Genomic DNA, 10,769 nt, shown 5'->3' with positions numbered 1-10,769 from the left:
CCCCCCGCCGCGGCCGGGGCCGGGCTCTGGCCGGCCCCTCCCGCCGTGGTACTGGCGGCGCGGCCGGGCGCGGGTACGTGTGGCGCCATGTGAGTAGCTGCCGCGGCGCTGCCGGCTGCGGGGAGGGTTGTCCCTGCCGGGGGGAGAGGCCTGCGGGGCCCGTTAAAAGCCCGGACGCCCCGGGGGGGGCCGGGGCCTGCGGCCGAGTTGTCGCCGCCTCCCTCTGCACGGGGGCCTCTTGTGTGCGGGGCCAGGGGGCAGCGCCGGGGCAGGAAAGGAGCCTTGGCCCGGCCCGGCCCGCCGCACCGCACCCGGCCCTGGCACGGCGAGGTGGGCGCGACTCTCCCTGGCAGGTTGACCCTGAACTGCCGCCCTGCTGCCAGTCTCCTGCATGTCAGCAACTTGCTTATGTGACACCGGGGCTGGATCCTGGGTCCTTCCAGTCCCAGGTGGCCTGCCAGAGGGGTGCGGGCTTGCTGAGGTAGAGGGGTGGAGAGAGCAGTAAAAGCCAGCCCAGGTAACGGGTAAGACTCGGTAGCCTCCTCGGTGGAGCCCTGCGTGAGCAGTCCGGCCGTGCCTGCTGTGCTGTGCTGTGCTGTGCCGTGCCCCAGTTCCATGTTTATCTCCGCTGTCACAGGGGCATGTGGGAAGGAGTCTCTAGGAAAGGTCCACCAGGGCTGTAGCACCTTCTTCCCCTCTCTCTTGGACTGATTCTGGAACTCAGTTCCCAGCAAATTTATTTTGTAGATGCCACAGTGAAAGCTTGCAGTGGCCACCAGATTTTGGAACCCAGCTGGCCACTGCAGCTGTCTCCAAGCAGTCATCGTTTTGCTGTTGAGTCCAACCCCCTCTGCCTCTCTCAGCCCTGCCCCTTTTCCTTCGTTCTTCCCCTTCCCTTTTAAATTTAAATTCTCTTCTTCTAGAGTAGAGCTTCTGTTTGATAGTCTCCTCTCTTCATGTCCTTGCATCTGGTGAAGTGAGCTCTCTCTTACAAAAAGCTTATGGATCCCTGGCCCCAGCATATGAGCTGGTCAATCATGCAATAAATTTAGACAGGCCACATGCTTGGAGTAAGACCAGCTGCAAGTACAAAGTAATTATCACACAATTCACCGGCTAATCTTGCAATAAATGTAGACCAGCCACATGTACAAAGTAATAGTCATTTTTAGCATGTGACAATCTGGCTAAAAAAAAAAAAGAGCTAACTAGCTCTAAAGTTAGTGCTTGAAAATGTATAACAACTCCATAGCTGGTCTCTATCCAGCTTTCGTTTGAACATGTAGCAGGGCCCTCTGATTCACTTAGTCTGTAGGTGCACTTCTGCCTTGCCTTCTATCTAACTTCAGAATAGCACAGTTACTTCTTTTGAGGTAGTTGAGTCTATTAATGCAAAATAAGATGTAGATTAAATTATGTGAGGAATAGCTTGTATGTTTTTTAAATTTAGCATGAGTTAGGCTTTAACCAACCCAGAGAAGACTAGAAGGAGATAGAAATGGGATTGAATCTTGCTGTTGATTAAGTTAATTGCTGGAAAGAATTAATATACACAATCATTTGTGTTCACTGCATGTTTTGACATGTTACTTCATTCAGGTCCCTAGGCAAGTTGGACCTTTTCCTTCCTACTGCAGAAAAGAGCACTAAGGAGATAATGTCCTTATGTGGCTAGGAGAGAAGCTGAGTACTGATTGGGAAGCAGCATTTGTACAGAACTTTAATCCTAATCATTTGGAGGACTTCAGTTGTATTAGATTTTTCTCTTATCGGTCTTTAGAAATGGTTCTCTCTTCTTTAGGCCTCACAGAACTGAGCTGTATCATGATGTCCCATCAGCATGCTGGCCTATTGTATATTCTCCAGACTACAATATCACGTTTATGGGACTGGAGAAGTTACATCCATTTGATGCAGGAAAATGGGGAAAAGTAATCAATTTCTTGAAAGGTAAAAATAATGTCAAACTTTTTAATAAAACCAACATTTTAGGCAAGGCGTTATAAGCCTTTACTGTGGTAATTTCTAATGCAGAAAATTACTGCTTTACATTACCATTTTATGTGCTTGTTTTTTTTAATAGAATCTGTGCAAACTGAGTATTTTTATGTGTGTAATATTTCAATGTCTGTAAAGCTTAAATCTCAGTAAGTTTAACTCTAGCCCTTAACATATCTGAGGGCTAATTGTTGAAGATCTTGCAAATGAGACCTTTAGAAACAAAAATTCTGTCTGATCTGACATTAAAGATCCCACATCCATTCTCTCTGAAGCCTGGATTTGGCTGAATAATCCTATATTCCATGCCAGCATCTGGCAAAGCACCATGCGACACAGTTGTGACTGTATTTGAGTCATGTTGTGTATTTGGCAGTCCAAGAAGTATTGGAGCATGTTTGTCAATCTCACCCCATAAATTTGGATAATATAAATAAAAGTAAGGAGTTTGTTCATTTCGGTTTGGTCAACTGTTTGATAAAGCTATAAACAATGTTGATCAACTGGAACTCTGTATAGTGCTCAACCTGTGGCCTTCTGGCCATATCCAGCCCCTAAAGAGACTGAATCTGCCCCATGACATAGCCCAGAGGTTTTCACCCTTTTTTAGTCTAAGTACCCTGGTGGTCAGATGCCAGGGGAGAGCCTGCGGCTGGATGCTGAGTGGGGGTGAGTTCATGGCTGAACTCTGAGGGGTGGGGAGTGGCGCATGGCCAGACACCATGAGCAGGTGGGGATGGAGTGCCACTGCCTCCCAGGATCGGAGTCGGGGGGTGGAGAAGCTTACCGGGCTGGGGTGAGGGCACCAGCATCCCTCTGTGGGGTGGGGAAGCTCACCAGGCTGCTGCTACATGTGAGCTTCCCCACCCTGCAGAGGGGTACCACTGCCCTCGCCCTGCCCCGGTCCTGCTCCTGGGAGGTGGCAGCACTCTGTCCCCTCCTGCCCACACACACCCCCTAGGACTGGTCAAAGTACCCCTAGGGGTAAGTGTAGCCCCCCACCACCGCTCAGCATCCAGCTGCACACTCTGTACAGATGTTGCCCCCATGCTATGTCAAGGGTTGTCAAGCATTTTGGCCCACCGCATCCTCTTCCCTGCCTTGTGCCATCCTGCTGATCCCCTCCACCCCTTCTTCCATCTCCTGCTGATATTGGTAGCTGCTCCCCTGCTAGAGGGAAGTGGCAGCCTATGGTGCAGCCAAGCACCTGGCCTGCTGCTCTAAAAGGCTGAGCCCCACTGGTATAGGATGACATCTGAATCTGAAGACAGTAAGACAAGAATATGCTGTTTTCAAATTGGGGGCTAGAAACCTTTTAATCCTAGCTGCAGTTCTGCTAAATTGGTTGCTTAGCCTGCATAGCTCCAGTCACCACAGAAAGTTTCCCATTTTCCACTGACAAGTAGTCAAGTGCATTTTTTCAAACTGTGAAAGTATTCAGAACCTGTGTATAGTACAGAGAGGATACTAAAAAGGTCAGTGAAGTTTTTATGTCTTATATAAGGTTATTCTTTCTTTTGTACTCTATATTTTAAAGATAAACAAGCTAATTCAGAATTGATTGAGACTATAAAGATGTATATGTGTATGTTTTCATACCCCTTCACCTGTGAAGTTAATATTCTGAATGCAACTGCTTGAGCCAAACATAGGACTTGGCTGCTTGTGCCATGCAAGATGCAGGATTTCAGAGCTGCAGGTTCAAGAGCACAAATCCCCTCCTTGGTACTCTGTTGAACCTGCACTTTTGTTTTTTGTATCATACCAGTTCTAAGGTATGATATAAGTTACAGTCTGACTTCCATAGCTGTCACTCTTGAGTCTCTGTAGGCTTGCCAGCTTAATGGCAGTTGGCCTTTTATCTACAAGTCAGAGAACTGGACTGACATTACACATTTATATATGCCATCAAACAGTTGACAGACTCTAATGACTTATGTTTGCTACTGATCACTTTTCCTAGCTGACTATTTTTTTAAAGAGCTAGATGTAGTTAATGTTTTACATTTAATATAATATTCATTTTGTTTTCAAAGTGGTTACATATAATTTTTTAATCAGTTCTAGATGACAGTGGAAAGGAAGAGGAGCAAAATTAAATGGCTGTTGCCACATGCCCTTTAAAGTAGATTGTTTTGCAGGTCCAGTTCCTGTTTGATTTTAAGGCTAATCCTGAAAATAGAGTGCCACTTTGTCTACAGTGTTGCTGGAGTGAATGGAAAAATCTTTCCTGTTGATGCTATAAGTGAGAAGTATGTGAAAGACATGGCTTCCAAGAGCAATATTGCATTGTGTTTGTGTAGCTGAAGCACTTTTGTTGAATCTCTAGAATAGTACCGGCAGTCCTCGGGTTTACCATACAATTGGTTCCTGAAAACCACATCTTAAGTCAAAACGTTGTAACTCGGAACCACTTTTCCCATAGGAAACAATGCTATAAATGTGGGATTGGTTCCTGAACCAAGGCCTGATACCCTGTTTTCACCAAAAATAACCCAGAATTTTACACTCAATCAATTATATATGAGTAATGTAGCTACATTAATGTATTTGTATTGTAAATAGCAATCATATTGATTTGGAAGGACTTGTTTGAGGTGACTTTGCTGGACTTTTTGAAGGGTTCTTGGTTGGAGTCTTCTCAGGAGTCTTGGCTGCAGGTTTTTCTGGAGTCTTGTCTGCTTACTTAAAGGATATGTTCAAGGAACTTTGGACAGGTGTTCTGCAGAGAGATGGGTGACACAGTGAACTTGTTCGCCGGTGTGGTGTGGCATCCGATCAAGTGTTGTAAAATTGAAACTGATGTCAGAAAGTTGAAATAGGGTGTCAATTTATAAACGTTGTAAGTGTGTGAAACCTAAGTCGAGGACTGCCTGTATAACAGGAGAGGGAGTGTTCCCTTCTGACATCCAGAATGAAAAAGTTTTAATGACTTCATTGCTGTGTTAAAATATATAGAGTCTGCAGTGAGTTATAGAGTCTCGAGTTTGCAGATAGAACCCAATATATTATAAATAAAATAGCAAATCATATTTTTAGGAGAAAGAAAACTTGTATATATCTATTTTTTTTTACCAGCCTCATAATACTGTTTTGATAATTAATGTTTGTGAAGTGCTTTGAGACCATCTGATAAAAGGCATAAAGATTTCTGATGGCAGGCACTATTATTGTTGTTTACCCAGATGACAGTGCGTAAGCAGGAATCCTGTAGGGAGTTTGACGTGTAAGTAAGTATTAACATCAGGATCAGGCTTATGCAAATTCAATACCTTTTCACTGTAGGATTATGCCTCCTAGCCTAGGTCAAAAATACGTTTCTTTCCCTACTCCCAAGCCAGTGGCTATCCCAGATCCATGCCTAGTCCATTTATGCTGGATGCATGCCTAGTCATGCAGTCACGTCTCCCTTGGTAAATTCTCCCTGTCCCTGAACACTGGTTAACTCCTGCCTGCCTACATCTGGCATATATACACATCACTCAAATGAATCCTAATATTTCCTCCAATCTACAGCTTACCTCTCCTAAAGCCCTCCCTTAATGAATTTTGGCTTCAATCACTTCCTCTTAATTAACAAACACTGGGTCCTTCTGCTTTTTTTTATTAAGCTTTTCTGTTGTTGCTGCTTTCTGTATATCTGTGGCAGGGTAGAGATGCACCTAGTAGGCTAACTTAATCAGATATGCCTAAACTTTCATGAGTAAGAGCTCTGTTTATCAGATGCTGTAAAAGGACCTGCCCAGAGCAGGCTATCAAATAATGAAATACACCACTAGACTCTCATAATCTATAACCAGGCTCCCTGTATGGTACAACTGTATCTGCTCGGATCCCATTAACTGGGATGCACACCTTAAGGACTTGGAGCAGGATTCCTACACTTACAGTATAATCCCAAAACTGTAGCCACACAGATCAACAAAGCCAGAGTCAGATCCTGCTCTGACCTGCTCCAGTACCAGCCCTGAGACAAGGCCAGCAGTTGTCACTCACAGCCCTCAGCTTGAACACCTTTCATTAATGACCTCTTACCCCTCCTGGAGAATGACGACAATCTCAAGATAGCCATGGGGGACAAACTGGCAGTTTATCCCATTACCTGGATTAGCTTTTGTGACCCCTTTGTCCCTATGGGTTTATTATTTGTTTGCCTTTCCACACTGTTCTCTTCTCCCACCTCTCAAATCACTCTCTCCATTTGATAGCCTGCTTTGTTCATATCCTTTCTTAGCATCTGATGAAATGAGCTGTGGTTCACAAAAGCTTATGCATCTCTGATTCAGTGTATAAGGTGCATCTCTACCCTGTCCTTTGTCTGACTTCAGTCCAATGTGACTATCTCTCTTTGTATATGTATCACTTACAGATCCTTCTGCCCATACACATCTCTTGTCCACAGTCTGTATGCTTTAAAGCAGGGGTGTTAAATTCACCTTGCCACCCAGCCATACCTGGACTGTGGGGATCCTTGTGGGCTGGATCCTAGATGTGGCAGTGGAGACATGTGGTGGTGGGGGGTTACTGCAGCTGTTGCTTGCCTCCCACTGTCAATGTGCATCCCCAGTGGGGCTCTGTTCCTCTGATTTCAGCAGTAAGCACTGCTCCCGAATTCCTAGTTTCTCTACAAGTCCCACAGTGGAAAGGATAGAGCTCTGTGAAATGCATCTTTGCTCATGGGCCATAAGTTTGACACCCCCCCACCCCCCCAGGAAAAGCAATAGTGTACCAAACCACTTTTACAGTACAATGGAAAAAAATGGCTTCTTAATCTCTCTGTTCATTTTATCCTTTGAGTTCTGGGAAATTTATTGCCATTTGGACTACTCTCTTATCTATTTCTTCCTAGAAAACAACACTTTTCTTTAACTTACCCTTCTGTGCATCTCAAAAAGCCAAGTTACTGTATCTTTGGATCCAAGTAACTTAGACAAAATTTCTGTTTGTCCTGCATAAATGTATAAGGTAACATTTTTCAAGTCCTGACCAGGAGGAGCACAGAGATCTCTGAGGTCAGACTTTGCAGATGTGGATATTTTATTTCATGGCAGTGGAAAACAAAATCTGTCAAATGCGGTAAAAAGGCGCCTTTCAGACTACATACAAATGGAGGGAAAATTTAGTTGATGCTATCCCAGGTGAGCACTTGTGTGATAACTGGTAGCATCATAGTTCTGTTTTAAATACTAATCACCACGCGCAAACCAGGTATGACTTAAATTGGTTAGTTATTCCTGATTTACTGAAATGAAGGTTTGTATACTTTCCGACAAATATATTTGCCTGCATCTTTAAACACATGCAAATGTTCTATCACTCTGTATAGGAATGCTTCTTGGGTGACACTAAAGAAACTAATAGTTTATACCAGTAAAACTAAGTTTTAAGTAAGTTACCTTTTGGTCACTCACAATGGAGAGCAAGTAATCACACTTTTGAGGTTGTGCTAATTAAGTATCAGTGGGGGTCTACCAATGTAAAATGTAGCAATTAAGCTTAATGCTCATTTATCAGAACACCTCAGTAGTTGTTATCCTTTGAATTTTGGTATTTTCTGCTGAAGTGATCTAGTGGGTTAAAGGCTAGCACCTGGCTGTGGAATTTTCATTAGAGAGTATTAAAGAATTACAGTGAATAAATGATTACACAAGTATTAGGATTTTCAGATTGCATTTGTGCTTAAGCTGAGGGTACTTTGAGACATTTATTTTTGAACCTAGCATTACCCATTCTCTAGCTAAAATCTTTATCGCTTTTTTCCAGTTTAAACACAATATTACCATTTTAAAGGTATTAATAACTATCATGGCATTTTTCTTTTTTCCACAAATGTTGTCATATTTGAAGTATATGAGTAACAATTCGATAGGTTATATGCAGTGTCTGCATTGGAAGCACTTACTAACTATGAGTCAAAGATCTGGTTTTGGTGTAATTCAGGTAAGAACTATAAACACAGCCTGGGTGGGTGAAAACTGGAAAGCTAAATCATTCTTTAATTCCTTCTTTTTAATTTCTTGTTATTTCAGAAGAAAAACTAATTGCTGATGATTTGATCGTTCAGGCACGAGAAGCTACTGAAGAAGATCTCTTGGTTGTCCACACAAGGCGCTACTTGAATAAACTGAAGGTGTTGTACCTACTGATTGTCTTTGGAATAAACTTTTTGGATTTGAAGTGCATAGTGTTCTGAAACCTTTCAGTGACATAGTGTTTCTTCCCTTTACCTTTTAAATAACTGCTGTAATTTAACATAAATCCTTGTCGTAATAGAACAGTTCAGGAATTCATTAAAATGATATTGGTTTTTCGTCTTAATTTTTTAATGCCCTGTTGCAAAATCAGGCCTTCTCTGTATCAGTTTACAAGATATAAAAGCTCAGTTGTTACTGTTGAAATCAAGTGTAAAGCAGTAGAGTTGAGGAGCTGGCAGTAAAATTGTGACTATGCCAAATACATATTAGGGGGCTAGTGCTTTATATCTTGCAAAGAGGATAATTGAGCTATCTTTGACTGCCATTAATGGTGTCCTGCAACATTTTCCTAGGAACAAGTGACAGCAGAAATAAAGTTTGGACATAAAGGAAAAAAAGCAATTGAACTGCTCATTTAAAATTTGTTGGGGGAAAAAAGCAGTAGAAGTATGTTGAGATGTATACAGGGATTTATGCCAACACTAAAATCCAAGTCAACAGAAAGAGTGCTATTTGTTTTTAGCTGGTTTTAGGTTCCTCTCAATCTTTACAAGATATAGTCAGTCAAAAATTAGGAAACTGTCACATTTTGAAACTTTTGCAGATATATAGAGAAAGCAGTGTTCCTGAAAGTATATCTGTGATCGCATGCTCAGTGCATATTAGCAGAGATGACAGTGAAGCTTTCCTTTCACTTTTCTGGTAAACTTTATAAATATTTATAAACCTTTCATCATGTCACAGAGACAGAAGCATCCTATAATATAAATCCATGTCCACTACCTTCATCCTTCATTGAGTCTTCCCATTTGGATTTTTGTCTAACCTTGTTATTATACTGGGTTCTGAAGTTTGAGGTTGTGCCCTCTTCTTCTTTGAAAAGCTGCTGTTGGTTACTTTTGCCATTTGCCTCTGTGTTTCCTTTTCTTGGTTTCTTGGCTAAAATGTTTCTCAGTGCTATACTGATTTGTCATGCCTAAGCATTGCTTCTCCTTCTCCCTTCTAAATTCCATGTCTTCAAACTATGGCATGCATGATATACCACTGTCTCCTTTCTCAAGTGATCTGTCATTATTAATTATTATAATACCCACAAGAGTAGGTGCTTGAAAAGATTTAGTGCTGACAGGGCCCAAGACTTTCAGAGAGTATAGATTAATATCACACTTGATAACAGACAAGGGCAAATGAGGATGAAGAAAAAAATGTAATTATTATTGTAATAGATTTATAGATTGTAAGGGGCTGGAAGGGACCTCGCAAGATCATTGGGTCCAGCCCCCCTACACTAGGCAGGAAAGACACCTGGGATCACGTGACCCCAGTGAGGTGACCGCCCAGTCCCCTCTTGAAGATTTCCAGGGAAGGTGATTGCACCACCTTTGGATGGAGTTTATTCCACAGTTTGGATATCCTGACTGTGAAGAAGTTTTTCCTAGAGTTAAGCCTGAAACTGTCTTCCAGGAGTTTGTGGCCATTACTCCTGGTTTTCCCCAAGTGTGCCCTGGTGAACATTTGTTTGAATGAGTTTGCTCGTTCCATCCTATCAGTTTTGTTTTTAATACTTAATTATGTGATGCTTTTGGATCCAAAGTGGGATGTATACTTTCATGATTACAAAAATTAGTCAAAATTAATTGCTTTTTTAATTGCATGACTAAAAACTCATAATTGTGCACAACAAGCTCAAATTATGCAAGTACTTTGCATGTTTCGAGGGCTGGTATGGGGTGTGTGTGGGAATTTGTGAAGGTGTGGAGGGCTGTGGGCATGTGTGTGGGGTTTAGAGCCCAGGGAGGGGGGTTCCTGCATGCTCTGGCAGGATGCAGGATAGTGTGGGTCAGGAGTGAGGGGCAGGGGGGTGGGGCTGTGGCTTGGGATTGAGGGGCAGATGCAGACATACACAGATACTGCCCAGCAGGTAAGTCTGTGGAGGGGAAAGGGCATGGGGGAGGGAAGGGATGGGGGGGCAGGTTAAGGCCCCCATTGTGAGGGAAGGAGTGGGGCAGGAGCAGAGGCTGGGGTAAATGGGGCCCTGGCGGATGGTGGGACAGAGCCATGGTCCAGACATGGGGGATGTGTGACTCCTGCTGTGGCATGCGACCACAGGGGAGGCACGAGGGGCATGTGCCCCCTAGATTTGTGTGCAGGGCAGAGGCAGGCTGTGCACTGTGGGCTTGGGGCTCTGTGCACTGCTGCCAATGCCTGAGAGCCACACAATGCCATGCTGTGTCTCCCGCTGCCAGGCAGGCAGGGGATGCGTGGCACAGCCAGTATGCAGCTCCCAGGGCAAAGGCAGCAGAGCGCAGAGAGTCCCAGCCCACAGCCCACCTCTGTCCCATACACAAATCTGGGGGTCACATGCCCCTCCATCCCATGACCCACCCCAGCCCTAGGGCCCAATTCATCCCAGCCTCTGCCCCACTCCCTCCTTCAGCACAGGGGCCACGATCTGCTCCCCCATACCCCAAAAAAAAAACCTGCTTCCATGTAAGAGGCCTGAAATACCACTTACATGCTTAGCTTTAGCAATGTAAGTGTTAGACATCTGCATAAAGAGGGCTTGTATTTGGCCTA

At 43.8% G+C, this 10,769-nt stretch overlaps 1 protein-coding gene across 1 annotated transcript in view; it reads left to right on the top strand.

The window, feature by feature from the left end:
• Positions 1–14: 14 nt before the first annotated feature.
• HDAC11 (histone deacetylase 11) overlaps positions 15–10,769 on the top strand; it is a 143,783-nt gene continuing 133,028 nt past the window's right edge. The window contains exons 1-3 of the mRNA XM_019505064.1: positions 15–89; positions 1,802–1,950; positions 8,028–8,128. Of these exons, the coding sequence (XP_019360609.1) occupies positions 88–89; positions 1,802–1,950; positions 8,028–8,128 (252 nt within the window). The 5' untranslated portion in view covers positions 15–87. The remainder of the gene's footprint in view (positions 90–1,801; positions 1,951–8,027; positions 8,129–10,769) is intronic.

This window comes from Gavialis gangeticus, unplaced genomic scaffold, assembly GCF_001723915.1.
Source record: "Gavialis gangeticus isolate Ggan-Ray unplaced genomic scaffold, GavGan_comp1, whole genome shotgun sequence".
NCBI lineage: Eukaryota > Metazoa > Chordata > Crocodylia > Gavialidae > Gavialis > Gavialis gangeticus.
The sequence above is the reverse complement of the archived record's forward strand: the minus strand, read 5'-3'. Positions and strand labels throughout refer to the sequence as shown.